Below are 25,418 nucleotides of genomic sequence, written 5' to 3'. Positions count from 1 at the left end.
ATGGGCCAGGCTCCCACTGAAGAGACCTCAATAAAGTTTGAAACTAGTCTGGGCAATGGCCCTTCCCTTAATGCATAACATTATACATATCCGCAAGGAGATGTGTTTTGCATTATGGGAGATACTGAGATAGGAGTGATGTTGGCTTGCTCCACCTTTGCTGGAAGTTGCCCGGTGTTGTACTGCCTTACCCCAGTCCTGAAGATATTTTCAGGCACAAACTTTGTTTGCTCACACTTGGATAAAGGATTAAACTAAATTTATTATTGTTCTCTTCATTGACTAGATGTTCAGTGCTTAATTTAAGACTTAATTCTGTTTTGTCAGTGTGCTTCCTGTTGGGATGACTGCAACTGGGTTATTAGATTTGATCTTATGAACTGTCTTGTAGTCTGTATATAGGACTGACAAACAGTATGTAGAAAAATTATTGCTGATGTAGTAGCTGCATCTGCAGTCTCATTTCCCTCAATTTCAGTGTGGCTGGGATTCCAACATGGTTCAACATCAAAATTGAGGGTGTTCATTTTGTACAACAGTAGTTAGAACCTTGCAAAGTATTGGATGTGGATTGTACATAGAAGACAAGATAGCTTGTATAGAACTCAGTGAGTCTGAATAAATCATACACTTTTGAAAGCATAAGTGCAAGATGAATTGCATGCACCTCTTTATTGATGCTATAAACTGGGATCTGATTGGATATGCCGGCCTGGTTGGCCGAGTGGATAGCGTATCCGCTCTCCAGCGAAAAGGCTGCAGGTTCGAATCCCACCATAGGCATGGATGTTTGTGATTGTCTGCGGTGGTCAACAGTAGATGGCATTGGTGTGGTTGCAGTCAGTTGGTGATTGAGTGATGGAGACGGAGTTGTAGAGCAGGTGCCCTCCCTCGATGAGTCCTTGGACTCTGAGGTGTCAAATAATAATAATAATAATAATGATAAAGACAGGAAATACAGCAGCAAAAAAATACATTACAGAAAAAAAAAATACATTACAGATTGATCTATAATTTGTGGTCATTTTGTGAAGTGGAACAATTTTGCATACTTTCCATTCCTTTGGGACTTGCCCTGCTGCAAGACCACTCATGTTAAACAGGTGCACTGAAGGCTCCATTAATTCCAAAGACATTCCTCACAGATTTGGCAATATACCATGAAGTCCTATTACCTTATTAACATCAAGTTCACTTAATTCTTCCTCATTCATCAGTCCCTCCTCCACCATACCCTCTACACTCTAGTGTCTCATGATGCTACCTTCACGAGGATGAAATACACTGATAAACTGATCGTTGAGTACTTCATCAGCTTCAACTTATATCCTCCACATTGATTACCAATCTGTCAGTGTCATCAACTAGCATCATCCTACCATTCTAATGTTTTCTTCTACTTGCACATACTGAAAGAACTTACTAGGATTTCTCTTAGCTTGATGGGCTCATTTCTTCTCATACTGCACTTCTGTTGTCTTTACCAACTGAATCACCTTTGTAGCCTGCTCTTTGTACTCTTGATGCAACATCATTACCAATATTCATCTTATGTTGCCTCCATGTTGCTTTCTTTCAGATTTCACACTTAATTTCTTCATTCATCCATTTAACTACTGCCTTGTTTAGCCTTTTTGCCTTTGGAATAGACTCAGACAATGCTGCTGTTAAATAGCTCTTGATCAATGGCAACACAGTGTCTGTCTCCTTTCCACTCAATTCTTCATTCCATGCTATAGCTCCCTTTCTCCTAAGATTTTCATTATCACCAGCCTTGTAGTTCCACATATATCCCTCCTTCACATTTCTTATATGACTACAACTATGGCTACAACCCAGGTGATCATGTCATAGTCACTCTCACCAACTAAAGGAAGTTTAGACACATCATTCACAATCACATCCTCTGATGACATAACAGGTCTAAGATTCTTAACCATTGTATGCCCTCTACTACATACTGTCTAAGATTGTTGTCCCTTAAGAACTCAAGAAATTCATTCTCCTTATTCTCTGATGCTATCTCTTCAATTCAATCAATATTGACATAATTGAAATCATTCATAACAATACCCTTTGCTTGCTCACTAAATCTACCTTTCATTTTCAAATCTAATTTTCATTTTCTGGATTTTATCCCACACAATTTTTGCACTGTTGTTTGAATAATTGATGATGTATGGTGGATCCAAGATTGTTTATGACTCTGATGTCTCATGTAATGTGCTTTGGCTCAATCACATTTAACATGCATTAGATTTGATGCGGTATGACATCTATGAAGTATACCACATGCTTTGTTTACATTTAGCAGTGGATGGTTGTTGTATAAAGATAGAAATGTTTATCATGCTATACAATAAATTAACAGTGTGAAAGATAAAATATAGAACTTATGATATTGATGTGAAAAGCTATGGTGCACACCAAAATTTTAACCACTCTGGATAATATTGTAGATTGGAGCAAGCAGAATGTAAAAATCAAGGATGCTGCTGTTGATGATCTTCATATTTTGTATTTTGAGACTCTCACCCATGAAAGGTTGTAAACATTTTAGTGCCCATATGTAGAACATATGGGCACTAAAACTATCCTATATGTCTGGACAATGTGGCCACAAAGCAAACACTTCATCAAGTTTTCTTGTGTTGTCCGTTACAATTTTTTTAAACTAGTCCCAGCGTTATACCATTTTGTTGTTGTTTCGTGTACTGTGACAAACTGTTGTGCTCTGAAGATGCTGGATATAATATCAGCAAATCCTATCCATCCCTTAGGACAGGTTGAGTTCCCCCCCCCCCAACGAGGGGCTTACAACAAATTAATGCAATCAGTTTGTGGCTCCTCCTCTGCATCCCCTAAGGCTGATATTCATGACTGTAATCTGCATGTGTTCACGGTAGCCGGTTTGCCTGTTCTGGTGGATGGAAAACCAGAGCTTCTAGGTTAAAAAAATTCTACCTCCTTATGAGACCGGCTAACTCACCTTTCATCAACGAGACCAGATAAAGGTTCCTTGCATCACTGATGGGAATTAAACCAAGTCTTTCTGACCAAAGGGCTGATCATAGAATGGGAGGGATAGAACAAGAGACCGTCCCTGGAAACTATATAAGGAGGGTGTAAGCAGAAGAGTGAGGATTAGGTTCTTTACATGGAGAGTTGTTGGTGAGTGGAATGCATTGCCTGACCTGAGTGTGTTGCACTTGTAGATACATTGAATCAGTTTAAGGCAAGGTTGGATGAGCTTTATGTGTGTAATAGTCTGTACTGCTCACAATGAGTCTCTGACTCCACAGAGGTCTGGATGTTAATAATAATAATAATAGGATCCCAAAGGTGAAAACACTAAATAAGATAGGAGTAAAATGGATAAATGAAGAGATTAAGCATGAAATCTGGAAGAAGAAGAAGGCACTGTGGAGGCAGCACAAGATGAATGTTGGTAATGATCAATTACATAAAGAGTATAAAGAACAGGCCAGGAAGGTAACTCTTTTGGTAAAGATGGCAAAGGAGCGGTTTGAGAAGAAGTTAGCCAAATCAAGCTAAGTAAAATCCTAGTGAGTTTTTTGATATGTGATGAGTAGAAGAAGAATGACTATGGGATGATGATGCTAGTTGATGACACTGGCATATTGGTAACCAATGCAGAGGATACAGTTGAATTATTCAGTGATCAGTATATCAGTGTATTTCGTCCTTTTGATGGCAACTTCAGAAGAAGCCAGAGTGTAAAAGGTATGGCAGAGGAAAGACTGGTGGTGAATGATTAAGAAGCATATGAGCAATTAAGTAAACTTGATCATAAGGCAACAGTATTTGACAGTATATTGCCACATATATTTGAGAGAATGCTCTATGGAATTAATGGCACCTTTGGCACAACTATTTAACATGAGTCTTGCAACAGGGCAAGTTCCAAGGACTGGAAGGTGCGAAAAATTATTTCATTTCAAAAAAGGCAGAGATAGACTGGTCTAGAATTTATAGTATTAGTCTATGTGTCTGGGGTTATTGTTAAGGTATTAGATAAGTTGGTAAGGACTAGGATTCAGAAGTGGGTTGATAATAGAAGTATTCAGAAGTGGGTTGATAATAGAAGTATTCTTTGTGATGATTAGCATGGGTTTGTTAAGGGAAGGTCATGTTTCATCAACCGGCTTATGTATTACCAAAAGATGACAAATTAACTTGATAAAGAGATGCATCTAGAGTGATGTACTTAGATTTTTCAAAGGCTTTTCGTAGACTTCCACATGACAAGTTAGTAGCTAAAGTGAATCAGATGTGATGACTAGATAACAGACTATTAAGTTTGATAGCAGATTGGCTGTCAGACAGGGCAGGTTGTATATGGAGGGGTGGTATCCTAAAATAGAAAGGTCATTAGTAGAGTGCCACAGGGATCCGTTTTGGGACCATTATTGTTAAACTTGTATGTTAATGACATTGGGACCAGTTTAACTGGAGATGTGGAGCTGTTTACTGCACGTCTGATGATGCAAAGTTGGAAAGAGCTATGAGAAGTATAGCAGATATTGTGGCCTTGCAGAAGAATCTGTATAGACCATGTGAGTAGTCAAATGAGTACAGCTGTGAATTTAATATTACAAAGTCTTGAAATTTGGTAGGCAAGGTTGGGATGCAGAGTATATGATTAATAAAGAAATTTTTAAGGAGGTGGAGGAGATGAGAGATCTGGGAATAATGATGGACAGAGACTTAAAGTTTAAGGATCACATTGCTAAAATTGTAAGAACATCACAACAGATTATGGCAATAATGAGTATATCGACCTGCAGAATCAGATAGGTTATGGTTCTCTTTACAAGGCTCTGTAGATGCTCATAAATCCACAATCTTTCCTTGTATCTGACATTCCAGACCTGACACATAGAAGGATATGATTGAGACATATAAGTTGGTGAGGGATTATTACCAGATTAATGTGGAGAAGATATTTCATAGAGTAGAGGAAAGCAAGGGTTGAACTAGAGGCATCCATGGAAACTGTATAAGGAGTGTGAAAAAGGAAGTGAGAGGCAGTTTCTTTACTTGGATAGTGATTGGAATGCATTGCTGAGAGTTAGGGTGAGTTTGGAAACTAAATGGGTTCAGGGCACAGTTCAATGATCTTTTGGCATGAGAGAATATATAATAGACCTATTGCGATGAGTACTTTGACTCCATGTAGGTCAGATGTTAATAATAATAATCTTTTTTTAATACTCCTGTTGATCAACTATATATATATTTGTGTGCTAGTGCCACTTTTATGTGGCTGTGCATCATACAAAAATTTTGTGATTCTAGTGGCTTCTCACCTAATATCCAACTCTCAACTTCTCGTACTTCACTCTAGTTTTAAGTATCAACCTGTATACTGAACAAACTAGAATGGGCTGACAATTTGGGATTTGGCCAACCAAAGTGTATTCTTACTTGGCATAAATGACAATACAAAATGATGGTACAACATGATGAATTTCATACGAACTCTGCATCATCCATTTGAACAAGGTTATTGCTGTTTTCATCAAAGAACCGGGGAAAATGGCAAAAGTCAGTTCCTGGAACACCATCAGAAGAATTCGAGATTAGCATTGTCAACATAAGAGACATGAATCGAAAAGAAATGGAAGAAGACTGGTAGAAGACCTAATGAAGTACCGGCTCAGTGTAATTGGTTACCAAAACAAAGAAAATGAAAATGAGATTCTTGTAAATAATTAATACAAAATGTTATATTCAGGCAATAATGATCAGATAAAGGAAGGAGTAGTTATAATATTCAACACTAAACATAAGGATTTGTTTTTTAAGCAGCAATCAATCTGTTTGTTGACATCAAATGGATTGGTGTCAGCAAACATTGAAATGGGATTTAAATTATACATTTTTGGTCATTTTATAATAGAAATACAATTTTATTAATACAGACCAGTTTACAATAAAAACATTTATTCAAACCTACCAGTTTCGCCAGCAAACTGTCTGGCTTTTTCAAGGCATTACGGAGATATGAAAGTTAGTAAATGCAAATTAAAAGGAACATAAAAACATTGTAAACCCAAACTAGTAGCTATGGTTACATGTTTCGCGTGACAGAGATGACTTATTGTTCTTATTCATTATCACGCATGCGTGTTTGTTGTAGACTTGTAATGTGATTACTGGCTAGCTGTAGTTCAGATTGATTGAGAGAGAGGATCATGTTTTTCCACGAACTGTTTAGAATTACACCCTGATTTCTGTTGAGGTTTCTGCCGGTTATTAGTACTATTGTGGCTTCCTTAAATACACGATGTCTGTAGTTGTCATTGAGATATGGCATGGATTTTATGTGTGGAATTGAAAAAGGCCTATATCCACTACCAAAAAACATTGCCGACACTATTAGATTCAAAAGTACAATAATCCTAGCCAAAGCCAAACAACCTGTTCCCAACACGTCTCCTTATGATAGAAAGGCAATTCTCAACTTGAAGAAAAATAAAGATATCGTTATTACAAAAGCTGATAAAGGAAATTCTACAGTTATCCTCAACTCTAAAGATTATTATGATAAGTTAAACGTATTACTATCAGACACCTCAACTTATAAAATCCTAGACAGAGATCCCACAATGAAAAATCATAATGAAACAAACCAACTAATCAGAAATTGTAACAATTGGCCAGAAGAAGTGAAGAGAACACTAAAATCCTCACATCCTATCACTCCAAGACTATATGGGACACCTAAAATACATAAACAGGATATACCTCTCCGTCCAATAGTTGATGGAAGATCATCACCAACCTATCTTTTGGCAAAGCATCTTGCAAACTTATTAAATAATAAAATAAGATCAACAGAATCCTATATCAAGAATAGTCAACCTTTTGTAAATAAACTCCAAGCCATTAAGATTGCACCAACAGACATGCTAGCCAGTCTAGATGTTGTATCCCTTTTCACCAATGTTCCAGTAGAAGAGGTAATAAACATCATCCAAGACCTCTTTCCTCTAGACATCACACAGATGTTTAGACACTGCCTTCAATCTAATTTCTGCAAGGTTAACAACACCATATACCAACAATTAGAAGGCCTAGCAATGGGAAGCCCACTATCACCATCTTGTGCAGACCTTTTCATGGAAAAACTTGAAAAAGAAATTCTCTCTGCAATCTCTCCGAGACCATCTACATGGTGGAGATATGTGGATGATATATTCATCATATGGCAAGACAGCTTAGACAACCTAAAATCGTTTGTGGATAAAATCAACTCAATACATAGCAAGATAAAATTCACTCTGGAAGTAGAAAACAACAACCAACTGCATTTTTTAGATATCTTGATAAAAAAACAACCTAACAGTGTCAAATTATCCATTTACAGAAAGCCCACAGATACTGGAAGATATCTTCACTATACTTCAAACCATCACAAGTCACACAAACTGAGTATTATCCACATGTTGAAACATAGAGCCAAAAAGTTTATATCAGAAGAGGAGGATACACAGAATGAACTCTCACTAATAGCCAACACATTATCACAAAATGGATATCCTCAAAACATCATCAAAAAATATCTATACAATGACAACCCCAGACAAGAAGAATCCCACCATCAGCACATTTCTACTGTAGTGATACCTTTCATCAAGTCAATTTCTTATCAAATAGCAAGAATGCTAAGAGCACACAACATCAGAGTGGTCTTCAAACCAACCACCAACATCAGACAAGTTTTAGGATCTCCAAAAGATAAAGTTCTGTTCTACAAATATCCAGGAGTATATTACATTCCCTGCTCCTGTGGTCTTGCCTACATCGGACAAACTTCACAAAGTTTAGAAATTAGACAAAAAGAACATGTTGGTGATGTAAACCACAACAGAAGCATCTCTTCCGGCTTAGCACATCATTTCTGCACGTCTAACCACACGATAGATTGGCAAAACAGCTCCATGCCATATCTCAATGACGACTACAGACATCGTGTATTTAAGGAAGCCACAATAGTACTAATAACCGGCGGAAACCTCAACAGAAATCAGGGTGTAATTCTAAACAGTTCGTGGAAAAACTTGATCCTCTCTCTCAATCAATCTGAACTACAACTAGCCAGTAATCACATTACAAGTCTACAACAAACAAGCATGCGTGATAATGAATAAGAACAATAAGTCATCTCTGTCATGCGAAACGTGTAACCATAGCTACTAGTTTTGGTTTACAACGTTTTTTATGTTCCTTTTAATTTGCATTTACTAACTTTCATATCTCCGTAATGCCTTGAAAAAGCCAGACAGTTTGCTGGCGAAACTGGTAGGTTTGAATAAATGTTTTTATTGTAAACTGGTCTGTATTAATAAAATTGTATTTCTATTGAAATGGGATATTGGAGAATGAGACTTTATGGTCATATAGTCCATGATAGATGTATTCAGGAAGTTAAAAATGCAGTCAAGAAATAGAAGAATACGTATTGAAAGTTGCTTGCAAGTAAGTCTGCTTGTATTGAGAGACTAGAGAGAAAAATGTAAGAAAGTGAAGCAATATGTAAAACTAGTTAAAAAAAATTAATACTAGGACTTTGGTATGAATATGGAAGGTTAATAAAGAAGGTAAGGAAATGTTCTGGAGGCTCTTGTGAAGCTAAAAAAAATGGAGGAAACAGTATTGTAAAAGGAATCAGAGAAATAAAGATGACATGAAAACTACAAGTAAAGATATTTGATATCTTTGGAGTAATTACTTTTTAAGATTTTTAAATTAAAGAAGAAGTGATAGAACAGTGGTAGAAATTATTCCAGAAAAATACTAACAGAAATACATATCAATACTTGAGGGAAGAAAAAGCCATCAAAAACCAGATATATTGAAAGGGAGCTGGGATGGATGATATTATACCCTCAAATGCTAAGATATGGAAGTATAAAAGTTTTACAGTGGCTACACTACATAATTCATAAGGCTTGGTAAAAGTGTCAAATTCCTGATGACTAGATCTATAAAAAAGAGAAATAAAAGTGAATGTTATGATTACAGAGGAATTTTGTTACAGAGATAAGATTTACACAAAATAATTGAGAAGAGGCAAAGAAAAACTGTGGAAAGGAATCTTGGAGAAGAACAATCTGTGTTAAGACCAAGTAGAGGTTTTGAGGATCAGATCTTCACTTTAAGACAGATAGTTGAGAAATTGTGGGAATATAATACGAATCTCTACTTAAGTTTTGCAGATCTGAAAAATCACATAACAAGATGCCAAAAAACTTTTCAAGATGCTTCAATTATATGGTGTAAATGGAACGTTATACACACCAATATATAGTCTATTTTTAAGTTCTAAGTCAGCTGTTGGAATTGAAGGGAATATGGTGTCATATTAAATAAGAAGTGAGTCAGGGGTTCACATCATCTCCACTGTTATTCACCATCTACGTGGATCACAAGAAGGAAAATGGCACTGGCACTTTGATATCAGACCTAGTCTGATATCAAAGGCAAAGATATTGAACTCAGCTCTCTACTTTTATGCAGATAATGTTCTATTCTTTAACAAATCCAGTAGATATCTGCATTATTTTCTATGTTGAATAACAGCTATAGTAAATTTGGTATGAAAATCAGTGATAAAAAGAAAAAATTTACAGATATGAGATGATGATGATGATGACATAATGACTTAACTGGATTTTACAAAACTTCCATCAGTAAAACTAAAAAAAAATTAATGACAATATCTTTCAGATGAAACATGCACACTAAGCAATTAAAACTTATTATGGTCACAGAAATATGGAAGTATGATGTCACATTAGAATTTGTTAATAGCTGGCAGCTGAAATGATTTTAATACATAGTAAGTAAAAGTTTGATAAAATAAAAAAATTAAAAAAAGTTTCTCATTTTGTTCATCTCCTTCAGGAAAATGCTTTCACCATTATACTGTATTACAATATTATGTTAAAACATGTACACACCACACAAAAGTCGAACTCAAAAACTTTGGGAATATAATTATTTTCATTTTGACAGCTGACATGAATAGTTATTTTCATTTTATATTTAATTAAATTAGTCTGCTATTTTTAATGGAGCATTGAATTTCATTTTTCTTCACATTTATTGTAATAGTGCATCTGAAGGAAGAGTGGGGTCAAGAACCTGATCACACAGTAGCACTGAAGTTACGAGCTTTAGAATCTCGCCTTGACTACATGGGTACTAGTGTCTTAATGGGACGTGTCAGTTGTCTTGACATTACATTGAAGGATGAGTGGAGAGTAAACACAAGAATCACGCCTGATCCATTATCAATTCATCCCACAAAAAGGTATAACTTTGTTATCTGCCATCTTCATGGTTTAAATAAGTTTACTACTCTTATAAGTGTGAAAAAAAAAAAAAAAACAGCTTTCTTAACCCTTGCACAAGTGAATATTTCAGAACTATGTCTTCCAGTGGAGTCAAATTTTGAATGCAAATAGTCAGGGTGGACTTAAGTTTTCTGCAAAATGTTGCCATACTTCTGTAATGATATCAAATATTTTTGAAAAATTCATGTCTCTGTGTACTTAGTTAAATAATAATTAAAATACCATTAAAATTATATTCAAATCAAACATAATATTATATGTAGAAACTTTCCACTTGATTACAAAGAGGGTTATACAGAAAACAAATTATATTCTTTTAATCCTTTAATACACCTACTCCCTATACGTGAATAAAAAGGCGTTAGCTGATTTTTTTTTTTTTTTTTTTTAAATCCTTTAACCAAATGCAAACAAACAGAGTCTACTCATGGTATCTTGACCATTAGGCTACTGGTATACAAGAGGCTGTTAACTCCACACAGTGGTGCATCCAGAGGGGGGAAGGGGGGGGGTCTGTCACCCCCAAAAGAAAAAGGATAAAAACACTACAATATTTTCCAAACATCTTTTCCTAATATATTCATTTTTTTATTTATGTTGTGTCATGTCTTCTATTTCTATACTACTTATGAATTAGCGATCATTGCAGATGCTCGTTGCAGATGATTTTGAGAATAATGTGTATTCTCAAATCGTCTACTCAACTCGGGCTCCCCCCCCCCCCAAGATTAAATCCTGAGTACGCTACTGACTCCACATCATTTGCTTCAGTATCCCATAATGCATAGCACATTACCTTTCGTAATTATATATTCATCTAAATAAATGTCAAAACTAGGCTAGTTAGTGAGCTTTCTCATTATGCATCTGCTATGCATTGTGGGAAATAAGGCATTTTCCCTAATATGGGAAGGAATGGGATAAAGCATTATGGGAAAAGCTGCAGAAGATCAAATTGGATAACAGATTGGTTACATGGATTGAAGACTGGCATTCTGAATTATTATTATTATACAAACAAAACCATTCTGTTAATACAGGAGATGAAGAAAATCTAGAAATATAATTAAGGAAACTAGCTCAAGGATCTTGTAAAGACATTCAAATGAATCATAAGATAGTTCATTCAAATTTAGCCAACTGAACTAAGTGTACTAAATTTGAAATAACATATCTCCCACAGGGCATGAATAATTCAGCTCAGTCATTTCTAGCATTAACGAATATGGTACTAAAAGATTTATTAGGTGAAGGCGTAATTTGTTTTCAAGATTATATGCTTTTTTACTTTCCTTGTATAGATTAATGCATTGATCTCCTAAATAAGGTTTTGAAGAAATTCCATGAAGCAAACGTTAAGTTAAACTATCTAAGTGTGAGTTTAAATGCAAAGTTAAAAAATAAAAAAAGGGAATCCTATATGTAGGGTATTAACTGGGGAGGATTAACTGTGTTCTCCTACCACGATCTTGACTGACTAGCCATCAGTCATGCTTGTAGCATGTTGAGTGCAGTTAAGCCTGGGATGGATTTCCATGGTGGGCTGGCAACCTACAACACAGTCAAAAACCCTGATGGAACTGATATAGCTGGCAGTGGCAGTATTTTGGTGAAGTCCGGAGGGCCATACCCAAGAAGTCTTAGTATCACCCCTCCACATGGACCCCCCCCACACACACACCCTGGGAAACATGGTGTCGTAATGAACCATGGCAAAGTTGATACTGAGCAAACAGCTGGCAGAAAGCTATAAAATGCATCTCCCGAGACGTTATGCGGCCAGCATGGGAGATTAGACTACAATCCCTCCACTACAATGCCAAGAAGAAGAAAGAAAGGCGTAAAGCCTATAATGGGCAAACCCTGGATGTGACTAAATTTCGCCAACTATATGAATACTCTGATCGAAACCATTTATGGCGGTCAGAGCATGATGCAGTGGGAAAGTTTTCCCAAATAATAAGCAATACTGGAATAGCCCAAAGAACTCATAAATATAATAGTAATCAATGCAATCATATTTTCCTCTATATAGGAACATTTAATTGTCGATCATTTAAAGAAGAGGAAGATCTTACCATCTTACAGCAAGAACTAAAACATATTAATTGGGACATCATAGGCTTAAGTGAAGTACGCAGGCAGGATGAACATTTAAAAAATGGAGATTACTTATACTATTATGGGAAAACAAAAGGACAATACGGAGTAAGATTTCTAATTAAGAAAACAATTTACACACCTTATAGAAGAATTTAATTATACAGATGAAAGAATAATAGAAATCACACTTAAAATAAACTCCAAACTTAAAATCAGGATCATCCAAATATATGTTCCCTCATCCTAGACTGATGAAGAGATAGAAGCATTTTATGACTCACCGCAGTACACTCTAGAAAAAAAGAAATAGCAATCAAAACTTTACTTAGTAATGGGCAATTTTAATGCCAAAATAGGTCATCCTTCTTGCCAAATAGACTCAATAGGACCATACTTATATGGTGCAAGCAGCAACTCAGGAATGGCTCTTACAGAATTCTCTATCAGTAACAAGCTTTACATTTTGAATACATTTTTTAAGAAAGCTTCCAAAAGAAAACAGGTATGGAGAAATAAAAAATGAAATAGATTATATACTGTGTAATAATAAAAAAATAGTCCAAGATACCTCAGTACTAAATCAAGTAAAAACAGGAAGTGACCACCGACTGGTGAGAGCCAAAATTAAAATAAATCCCCGAATTGGAAAGAATAAAATGAATAAACAACAAAAAAACAAGATGTTTTGACTTAAAATCTATTGAAAACAAAAAGAAAGATTACGAAGAAAAACTCAAAAACTAGACTTAATAAATGTATTTGAAGAAGACATAAATAAAATAAGCAAAAACCTAACGGAAGTAATAATCTCAGCAACCAACGAATTCAAAAGCAACAATCAGACCATAAACCTTCAGAGGAAGCCTTACAGCTACCTAAAAAAGAGACGAAATATGAAACAAGGCAAAAACTTAACTTCTAAAATATAATATGCAGAACTATGCAAAACAATAAGGGAAAAAATGAGCAATGAAATAAGATCTTATAACACCAAAAATAAAAGAAACAATTGAAAACAATAAAAATATGAAAATACTAAGAAAACATTTATCAGTTGGCAAAAGTCAAATAACTGCAAAAAAAAAGATAAGAATGGAACTACAGTAAAGAACCAAGAACAAATCCTAAGCAGACTAGAAGAATTTTATAAAGAACTCTACAGTGATCCTTCAATAGATAAATCAAATATAAATACCTCTTCCCCATCACATATGGAATTCATACCCCAATTCACCTCAGATGAAATAAAACAAGCATTAAAACAAATGAAAAGTGGAAAATGTCCTGCTGAAGACCTAATTCACATAGAATTAATTAAATGGGGAAGAAACAACATAATTCACCATGTCACAAACTTACTAAATCTGTGCCTAGAAGAGGGAAAGATACCAGAAAATTGGGAAAATGCTACTCTGATACTGTTATCTAAAAAAGGACACAAAGAAGAAGTAAAGAACTATAGACCAATTAGTATTCTCTGTAATCTGTACAAAATTATCATGAAAGTAATAATAAACAAGTTAACCCCTCTTCTAGACTCAAATCAACCTGCACAACAAGCAGGATTCTGTCAAGGCTTTAACAGAATTGATCATATTCTTGCGGTAAAACAAATAATAGAAAAAGCAGAAGAAAACCAATTGCCTCTCTGTTTAGCCTTTATTGATTATGAAAAAGCATTTGATTCCATCAAAACTAATGCAATGATCAAAACACTCCAAATTTAGGGAGTTTCTGGAGAATATATGGACCTCCTCCAGGAAATATACCACACTGTAACAGCAACAATCTCTTCACATGAGTAGCAATAAAATATCAATTGAAAAAGGGGTCTGACAAGGAGACTCTCTCTATCACCCAAAATCTTTACAGCAGTCCTTCAAGAAATATTTAATAATATAAACTGGACAAACCTTGGTATAAAAATTAATAACAGAAACTTAACACACCTAAGATATGCAGATGATATCATAATTTTTGCAAACACTCCAGAAGACCTATATCATGAAAGCAGAAAAGTTGGCCTAAAAATAAACAGAGAAAAAACTAAAATCATGTTTAATCATTTTGTAACACCAAAAGACATAATAATAGAAAATAATTTCTTGGAAAGAGTCTCTTCACATACATATTTAGGTCATCTCATTGATCTAAACTGTGGACTCCAAAAGGAAATAAATAGAAGAGTTCAACTTGCCTGGAGTGCATTCAGAAAATTGAAAAGCATTTTTCAAAACAATGATGTCCCACTCCGTTTAAAAAGGAAGACATTTAACCATTGTATACTTCCAGTCATCACATATGGTTGTGAAACTTGGTCTCTGACAAATAAACTAGCAACAACTCAAAGAAAAATGGATAGACTGATGCTAGGCATCACATTAAAAAAGAAGAAGAAAAACACCTGGATAAGAAGCCAGACTCATATCACTGACATCATTCTTCACCACAAGTGACTAAAATGGAAATGAGCTGGACATCTATCCAGAAGAGCAGATGATTAATCGACCACCATACCAATGAACTGGATTCTAAAAGAAGGGAAACAAGACCAAAGACATCCTAAATTGGTCAACCATTGCCAAGAACAGAGAAAGGTGGAAGGAACTGGAGTAGGCCTTCATCCGGCAGTGGACAGAAAATGGTTGAAAAGAAGAAGATATCTAGGGTACTCGATTTCTCAAGAAGGCATATTTCTAATGAGGAGAACATAAAGGCTATGAGGGCATTTCCTCCTCCAAAAAATACCAAGCAGGTATATCACTTTGTTACCTTAATAAATTTTTATAGTTACTATTTGTTATCATTTGTTTTTTTGCATTTTTCTAGCCTTACAAATTTTACAAAAAGAAAGATTGTCAAATTAATTTGGGATAACAAACAACAAAAAAGATTTTGAGTATCTAAAAACTGCTGTGATAAATGCACCTATCCTGATTCATCCCAAACTCAATGAATCCTTTTTCATCTCTGCAGATATTTTTAAGGTTGCATTGTATCTGTAGTGGATGGTTACCTGAAATCAATAACATTCTTGAGCAGGAAGATGAATAATTTTAAAGTAACTGATCAATAATTGAGGAGGAGGGGCTCGCAGTTATATATCCACTTAAGAAACTCAGGTATCATTATTGGAGGATAAAAATTTACTCTGAGCATAAGCATTAATAAATTAAAGATGCTAAGAAATTATATTCTTGGTTTAATCCTTTATCCAAGTGTAAGCAAATAAAAATTTATAAGTGAAGTAACATCATAACTGGGCCTACTTGTATATAGAGGCTTCACATTATGTATAATGAGAGTATAATGACTTCAGTATAATGTATAATGACTTCACATTAATTGCCTTAGTATCCCATAATACAACACACATATCCTTATGGAACATGTATAACGCTGCACCCTATGGGAAGCTCCACTACCCAGACTGGTTTTGACCTTTATTGAGGTCTTATCAGTGGGAGCCAGATCCAGAAGTGATAACAGGGTTGAAGTAATGCAGAATATGACTTCTGCATTACTTCAACCCTGGTATCACTTCTGCATGCTAGGTGACAAATAGTATTCAGCAACAGCTAGATGCATTTTGGGAAGAAGTCTATGGCTCACTTCAAAATGCTGAGTGCTTATAGGCGTATCTGCCTTTTAAACCAGAAAGTTCTTTTTTTCTAATGAGGAGAATTTACTTTGTGTTAAAATAAATAAGCATAGGAGTACAGAAAACTTTGCTACCATTTAGGCCATTTCAGCATATTTCTGAAGATATTGTTGGTTCCCTCAATGCAACTTGAAAGAGGTTACAGATACATTTTTGTTGTCACAAATATGTTATCTCACTTGCTTAAAGCATTTCTAGTAAGAGGCAGAAACCTTAGCTCAGTGCTTGATAATATTATTTGTAGGTGTACTTGTTCTGCTATGTTTGTTGACATTACTACTATCCAAATTCTGCTTAATTGCAGAATTTGGATAGTAGTAACAGGGCTGCCAAGAGAAATTTTCGGGCCCGTGTCTGTGGTCTGGGGCCCCCCACTTAAAAAAGTGCATCACTTTTGTTTATTAAAAAAGGTCATATAAAACATTAAACATTTATTTAAAAAAAGTGTACAATAAATTCAAAATTCGATACATACCATACAAAATACAAACATCAAATAAAAAGAGAATTTTTAAATTTTTATTGCTTCATCCACTTCCTCACTTTATGGTTAGCGAAATCTTTAATCACCTCGTCATAATCAATTTTCATTGCCAGGTCATGTTCTATTGATAGCAAACAATTACAAAACCTTCGTCTATCAAAATACTAACAAGAATGAAGCGTTCTTGCAGGGAACGTTATTGTGAATGCAATTACTAGCTAGCGCTAGCACAGCCAACTGCACGAAAGCCTATTGACATCATCACCCGCTATAACTACAGCGATCCGTGCCGAGAGAAATCAGTGTCTTTTGGGCACTCATGGCGAGCTAAAGAGCATAGCCGTCTGTCTAAAACAAAACACAGTATCATTCTCGATATGCCATTATCCTTTATCATTGTTGTATTATTATGAGAATTAAAACCATGCATTATAAACACAGTTATGTGACACGTCGGGGCCTGGCGGTTTGGCTCTTTTCAATGCCAAGCCCATGACAAAAATCTCAGGTGTCACCCCCTCTCAGTGGTCCTGAATAGTAATGTAGTAATTATACAGCAGAGTTGCATTCCATTCAACTTGCACATGTAAAAGAAAAACGCTAACAAAAGTGTTTAATTTATACATACTAATTGAGTTCGTTACAGGCCAGTTCGTCCTTTCCACATCCAGTGTTTTAAGAAATTTTACAGTTGTCATACAAAACAAAGACCTTAATTTTTATGTTTTCATTTTTTGTCAGGTCTTGTTTGGGTTAATCTTCATTGTTTAAGCTACACTTGGTTTTCCAGATTAAATTATGTATTTGTCTTCCTTTCCATATATTGGTGCTTTTGAGGTAGCAACATATGTCATTGGAAATCTAGATCACTTAATTTATCTCTTTTTCCCCATTCCATATCATTTCTTTCGCCTCTTGTATTTATCATCACTCATTCTGTTGAAATTAGGAGGATTGTAGGCAAGGTATGTAATTGTCCTACATTGCTTTTACTCTGTTAGTTACTTTCTCTGTTTATGCTATTGAATGCTCTCTCAAGAGTGTCTGACTCCAAGGTAAAAGATTGGGCTTGCATGTTACTGCAAACTTATTTTCTTTTAGACCTTTTGTTTATAGCAGCATCCAAGAAAAACCCATGTTTGTATTGTATGGTTTTAATCCACTTTTGCCTTCAGATATTATTTCTCTTAATCCAGTCAAGATATTAACAAATTTTTAATGAGATGATACAAAGGTTTAATGCCTCTTAGGTAGTAATAAATGAAGCAAGTAAAGTTTCATCTAAAAACCATAGACTCACTTTAAATAAGTTCAGAAAAGAACAAAAGTTAGGAATAGGTCTTAGTACATGACTTTGCAGGCAGAAGGAAAAGAAGCAGCTTAGGTCCTCAAACTTATAGACCAGTGGAAATGAAACATCCTAATATATTCTTTACTACACACTCAGATAAGATAAAAAACAAGTATCATTATTATTATCAAAAAAGGTATCACAATAATACCTAGAATCTCCTTATGAAATTAGAAGGTGAAGGCAACTTAAGATCCATAGCAAAAAAAAAAAAAATAGTTCTGTGCCTTTCAGTAATAAAAAGTCAAAATTACTCCAAATTCCTTCTAGGAATAGATTAATATTGAATGTGCCTAACCAGGAAAATTTTACTAATCAAAATGCTTGTCAGATCAAGATATTGATCAAAAAACTCAGCAATTGATATCTGAGATTAGGAAACTCAGTAATTCTAACTCTCGTGTTACTGAAGTAGGATATCCACAGTCATTCCATGAACAGTTGGAATTTGTTGCTGGGAACATTGAACATTTATAGAGTGAGAATACATCTCAATTATCTCTGAATCCTCCTAGACAAACCTTTAGCAAGTATTAGTCATTAAAAAATAAAAAATTAAAAAAAGAATTACATTATTTTTTACATTGCATTATTTTAAGCTTGCAGAAGAAGGATATACATAATTTTAACATCTTAGTGTTTTATTAATGTTATTAATTCAAATCATTTTTATAAGTATGTTTAATAAAAAAATATATATTATATACATATATAGGAAGCCCTCATTTTATGAAGGGATTAGGTTCCCCACCCACTGTAAAGTGAATCTTTCATAAATAGAGGTAAAATTATAATATATTTAAATGAGATTGTTCCTTCAGTACAAAGACTGACCTCTGCAACTTAATAATTTTGCCATTTTTATAAAGAATTATGATTGCTTTATAATTATTTTACATAAATAATGTTTATATAATGTGTATAAATAACATAAGACATAAATTTAATTTAATTTAATTTAATTTACTTTAATTTAACATAAATTAAAGTAAAAATACTTGATAATAGAATTATGCTCACATGATTTGATGTTTTGAATCACTTCCATTTTTTCCTCAATGACAAGTGATTGTGTGCTATTTTTAGTTGATGAAGACGTCAGATTGGCTGCATATTTAGATGGCATTTTTAATTTATTGTGTAAATTCTAATATTAGTCAAACTTTCACTTTTTTTTTCACTTAGTTGAATAGCATTTTTAGGTAGTCATATGTGTGTAAATAATATAAATAAAGCATTCATTTACATGAGATATGCAAACAAAAAATTTAGAATAATTTTCCCAAACAAAAAAGTTACTCTGAACAGCTTGGCTTAAGGGAATGAGCCCTAACCCATTTACTCTCAACCCATTCGATTTAAAGTTTTCCCATTTCAGCAATAAGATTGTCACATTTACATATAACTGCAGTATTAACTAGTTTAACACTTCACATTCACTATGAATTTTATCTCTTTCTAAAATGGAAATGATGTGTTCCCTTCTGACAGCTGATTATGTAAAGTAGTGTATAACAATTCTAAATGCTTGCCAAAAAGAAAAATAGTCAACTTGCCTCTCTTTCCCTTTTTTAAAGCCCTTCAAAGTGTTTAGCCCAAACATATAAAATTATGAATGTACTTCCTCCAAAAGCTGCCTTATCGATATGTGAATTACAGCGATCCCTCAATTATCTGACCTTGTAATAACTGACCCTTGAATGAGTTAGTGTGTGTTAGCCATCTTTAATATAGCACCTTGTAAATGTACTGTTGGTTAACTTACCATTCAATTAACTGAACAGAAAATTGATTTCCTGCTGTGGTTAGGTAATTAAAGGATTACTTGTATTAAAATATCCACATTAACAACCTTTTGACTTTTCATATTGATTGAGGTCATTTTTAAGGTGAGTTCTGCAAAATTCATAAGCACACCTTATTATAAATTCATTTTGTCTGTCCACAGAGTACAACTCTGCTCTAGATAGGAGCTATGGAAAATCACTTACCTGATTTTCCATAGTTGATCAATTGACTTACCTCTTCTGGGATAATGCTACCCTGTACACAACTTTTGATACCTATTAGATAGCCAATCTCCAATCCAGTGCACTAGTCTAATATCCAACCCTATCTGCTCTAGTAAACCACATGATAAGTGGATAGTCAGTCTATCAAATGCCTTTGCAAAATCTAAGTATGCCACTGTATAAGTATACCACTGTATGCCAGCCTGGTTGGCTGAGTGGTTAGCATATCCTCTATCCATCCAAAAGGCTGTAGGTTCGAATCCCTCCGTGGGCATGGATGTGTGTGATTATCTGTGAAAATACTAGTGGTGGTGGTCGGCGGTAGATGCCGTTGGTGTAGATGATGAAGGTTGTTGCGGTTGGGGGAGTTATGAATTGTAGAAGTAGGTGCCCTCCCTCGATGAGTCTTTGGACTCTGGAGGTGTTACGTAATAATAATAATGTCAGAGGGTGAATGTTGGATTGTTATATATATATCTTATCAACTGGTTGAGTCAGTGGATTTCTGAATATGATTAAGTTTGTCTTGTCAGAGGTTAAGTGTATGGAATTTTTGGTGAGCCAGTCAATGAGGAGATTTATGTCATGCTGCATATTTGTTTGGACTATGCTTGCATTATTATGGATAAATATTATAGCTGTATTGTATGCATATTGGAAGATCTTACCTTTGAGAGATAGCTGGTTAATATCATGCATATAAATGTTGAATAGAGTTGGGGAGAGAACAGCTCCCTGTCGCACTCCACGGGTTACTGGTAGCTCTCTACTGCAGTTTGACCCTATACATGTGATCTGTTTTCTATTTTGAAGGTAGTTTCTAAACCACCTGTGCAGAGGCCCATCTATTCCAACATGTCTTAGCTATTCTAATAAGGTTTGATGTGTGAGTGTGTCAAATGCTTTAGTCAAATTGATAAAGACTACTATGACAATTTTGTTTTTATCTAAGGTGGTATTAATTACATCCATAAAATCTTCCAAGAGAGATGCTGTTCCCTTATTGTGCTTTTGGGGATAATATGAAAGTTCTCTGTATATGTTGCAAGTTTCCTTAGTACAATCAATCCGCCTCATAATTTGATTGATAATTGGTAGTGTTACTCTAGGTTTGTAATTATTGATTAAATTTCTTTTTCCATGTTTGTATATAGGTGTGATTATGGCCATCTTCAACATGCTTGGTATTTGTCCGGTTTTAAATATTTTATTTATTAATTTTAGGCTAATTGCGTGTTGCTTGATATCCTTAGGTCTTATACCATCGATTCCTGGACCTTTGTTTGGTTTGATTTGTTGTATTATAGAAAAAAAGTTCTGCTTCTTTTATGGTTGGGAAACATGTCTGTTTTGCTTGTGGCCCAAGTGGAGGATCACATTTTAAGATTGGAGGGATATTTCTTTGTAGTTCATGGCTGGAGTCTACAAAGTATTGGTTAAAGTCATTTTCTAGTTGTTGGATAGATTTAACATCTTTCATGAAGCTGTGTTTTATGGTTTCAGAGGTGGTGGTGTTGGGAGCACAATCTAGCATCTCGTTGATCAGATGCCAAGTTTGTTTCATGTTATTTTCTGCAGAGGTTAACTTGTCTCTGTAGGTTTCTTTTTCAATTTCTTATTTGCATTGTAAGGCAATTCCTTGTTATCTTATATTCGATTTTTAAAGCTGCGTTATTTGGATATCGCTTTAATTGTTTCCATAGATGTCCTTTCTATGTATATCTAGGATTATGTTTTGCGTTATCCAAAGATTTTGGCTTATTTTTGAACAAATCTGACTTTCTTTGCAGCTTTCTTATATCCAGTGAGAGTTTAATGTTGTCGTATAAGGTATCTATTGAAGCTGGTGACAGCATGTGTTTCCAGTCGATTTTTCTTATTTCGTGGTTGACTAGTTCCACATCTATTATTGTTTTGTGTTGCTTTTCATATGTGGAGCATTGCATGAATATTGTCTTAGTGAGCAGGTTTAGAGCCGTGAAGTAATGATCTGCTACTTTGCACTTTATGACAGCTGCAGTGTAACTATTCGGTGGTGCCCAAATGCTTATGTGCTTATATGAACAAGAAGCAGTGATAGCATTTCTTCTGTAGTACATGATGTTATAGTTGGTATTAGGTTATACATAAATAGTGTATCTAGGTATTGTACAGTGTTGTTATGGTTTTCGTTTGCAATATTTATGTTTATATCACCAATTATCGTTAGGTATTCAGTTGAGCATAATTCTTGGCGTGAAAGCTAGCAATTGAGCTAGTGCAAGAATTTTATCATGTTCAAGTTTGGTGGTCTGTAAATAGCATTTAATATTAAGGGTGCTGTCGACTGACAGTATTAATGATTTCAGTGCAAAGGATTTCAGCATGCTCAAACTAATAAACAGTTTCTTTTGTTATCAATTTATGTTCGATAAATATTAATATTCCACCCTCTCTTTTTGTTTCGGTGCAGGATCTATGTTGTTGAAAGCTTGGAATTTGGAAGGCAGTTGATTCATCATTTGTAACAGATACTTCTGTTAGGACCAATATATCGATAACACCAGTATAATTCTTCAGATAAACCTGTAACATTAACCAATGTTTTTTGGATGCTTCTGATGTTAATATGCAGGATGGAGAGTCCTCTCGTTTGAACTGTGGTGTGTTGTTTCCATGCATCGAGTAAGTCAAAAGTACAATTGCTGATATATTCTGGTGTTATTACATCTGTCTGATGGTTCACGTTCTTTTTTTTTTTGTTGTTGTTGTTGTTGTTGTGGTGAGGTTTTTCTTTTTGTTTTCACTGTGGCAGCCTATCTATGTCTTCCGAGCTTTTGATTTGTATCGACTTTGAATTTGTGACTTCCTCAAGAATATCTTGGCATCTCTGATCCACAAAAATTGGTAATTTTTTTCTGTTTTCGCTTTTCTTGCTTAGTACAGCAGATTCTGGTTGAATGGTGTTGAATATTCAGATAGGAAGATTGGTGTATTGCCTATATTACATTTTTATGTGTTTACTTGGTTATATAATCTACAAAGTATGTAGATTTAGATTATGCTAATTCATATTTGGTAATAATTATTTTCTATGCAATAAATTAGAATTGAAAATCATTCAACACATTTTCTTTGATTATTAATTTTTTGATTTGGAGGTGTTTACCACTGTGCATCCATTTCCCTTGTCTAATGCACCTGTCACCTTACTGTAATAAGCAAGCAGATTACTAAAACATTAACTTCCTTTAGAAAATTCCAACTCTCTATCAAAGAGAATGCCAATGTTGACAACCCAATTCTAAATTTTGGTTATCACTAACCTCTCCAACACTTTAACTATAACACCTAACACACAGATTGGCCTATAATTTGAAGCTCAAGTTCTGGCACATTTCTTAAGGAAAGGCAAGTACACTCTTGCCTTTCCTTCCTTCCATTCATTTGGAACTTGACCCAGTGTAAGAATCATATGATTCTTACACTGGGTCAAGAATCATATGATTCTTACACTGGATCTTACACCCACAGTGTAAGAATCATATGATTCTTACACTGTGGGTGTAAGGAATAGATTTTTTACATGGAGAATTGTCAGTGAATGGAATGCATTACCAGAATGTGTTGTTAATGAGTGTTAAAGATTTTAAGATTCAATATGATAAATATGCTGTCAGTTGAATAAACCTCCCACAATGAGTCTGCCAACTCCATGGAAGTTGCAGTAATAATAATAATATTAAACAAGTATATCAAGGCAGATGCCAACACCCTGTCACAATCTCTCAAAACATGCATTAATATATCAAGATCCACAGCCTTATTAACATCATGTTAATTTCCCATATACCTCCTGTTCACTCACAGTCAGTATCTTTTCCTTTCTTACCACTGTATACAAACTCTTTATTATGTCACATTGTGAACAACTCATTTGATATCTCAACTATATCCTCTGCAATGGTTATCCTTTTAACATTTTCACCAACCAATATCATACTTCCATAACCATTCTTCCTTCTGCTGGCTACATATCAAAAGAGAACTCCATAAGGTTGTTTTTTTTTTGTTTTTTTTTCATTAGCTAGCTGCTGCTCATACTGCACTTTTGCTACATTTACTTACTGAATTACCTTTCTGCCTGTTCTTCGTACTCCTTATGGAACTGATTATTACCATTCATCTTAGTGTTGCCTTCTTCCTCTAGATGACCTGTTTAATCTCTTAGTTCAACCATTTCACACCTATCTTATTTAATCTTCTGACCCTTTGCTTCTTCCAGATAGTTCTTGTATAGCACCTAAGCTGCACCAATGACAGGTGCATTGGACAAAACATCTCCTTTCCACTCAAAGCCTCATTCCATGCAATAGATGCAAGCTGTCTCCTGAGATTTTCATAATCACCAACCTTGTAGGTTCACATATATCCTTTCCTCACAGAAGTTCTCATATACCTGGCAGCCACTCACATCATGGTCACTCTCATCAGCCAGAGGGAGATTCGACACATCATTTATATCCAAGATCCTTCATCTTCGATATGCCCTCAGTTACATACTGTTTGAGATATTGTCCCTCAGAAACTTCAGAAATTCATTTTCTTCACTTTTCTTCTAGATGCTGTCTTACCATCTCAGTCTGTACCACTGTAATTAAAATTACACAATGATCACCATACTCCTGTTTGCTTGGGTAGTGTTTACTTTTACCTTTCATGGTCACTACTCTCCACGTTACTAGATCTATAGCAACATCCAGCTAAGTGGTTTCTATCCACTTCTATTTCACACCATACTACCTCAAAACCAATGCCACTCTTTCTCCCCTTGCATTTCTAGCTTGCTTTGGCATAACTCCTTTTCTATCATACCTTCCATTTCTATTCTTGTCAGGATGTCGTCCTCATCCAACCATGTCTCACTTATTCCAATATTTGGATGAATGAACTCAATCAATGCAACAATTTCATTCACCTTATTTCTGATACTACTATCATTCATATACAAACATAATAGTTCATTTCTGGATCAATAATAAGTTCAGCTAATACCACTTATTAGATGTGTCTTCTCCATTCTTTCTTTGAACCATCTCTGTCATTACCCACAGAAAAAGCTAATCTCCTAGCTTCTTAATTTGCCTCAAATTTTTCCATTGATGACCGTAGTAAATATCCTCATGCAACATTCACTGTCCCATTTGATTTTTCACCCAAAAAAATAAATAAATAAAAGATATTAGATGCATCTAATCCAAACTGAATTCCACAAATTCTCCTAGTCCTGATGGCATTTCTCCAGGGTAATTTCTGATTTCAGGTGTCACTGATCTCCACTTAAGACTGACATAATTCGCTATAATATGGCCGTAAACTTCTTTACAGCCATATAGCCTTGTAAAGAAGTTTGATTGTGTGATAATGCTACGTGTGTGTGTGT

General features: G+C 34.8%; 1 protein-coding gene across 1 annotated transcript in view; it reads left to right on the top strand.

Annotated features, from left to right (window-relative positions):
- The window catches only part of tweek (transmembrane protein KIAA1109 homolog tweek), a 1,221,702-nt gene that overhangs the window by 1,087,398 nt on the left and 108,886 nt on the right, over positions 1-25,418 (top strand). Inside the window, 1 exon segment of the mRNA XM_090406645.1 lies at positions 10,144-10,342. Coding sequence (XP_090262771.1) covers positions 10,144-10,342 — 199 coding nt within the window.

Source organism: Typopeltis vanoorti, chromosome 16 (genome assembly GCF_054136105.1).
Source record: "Typopeltis vanoorti isolate ZY-2024b chromosome 16, IOZ_Tvanoo_1.0, whole genome shotgun sequence".
In the NCBI taxonomy this organism is placed as follows: Eukaryota; Metazoa; Arthropoda; class Arachnida; order Uropygi; family Thelyphonidae; genus Typopeltis; species Typopeltis vanoorti.
Note: the sequence above shows the minus strand (reverse complement) of the source record. Positions and strands in the feature narration are given on the sequence as shown.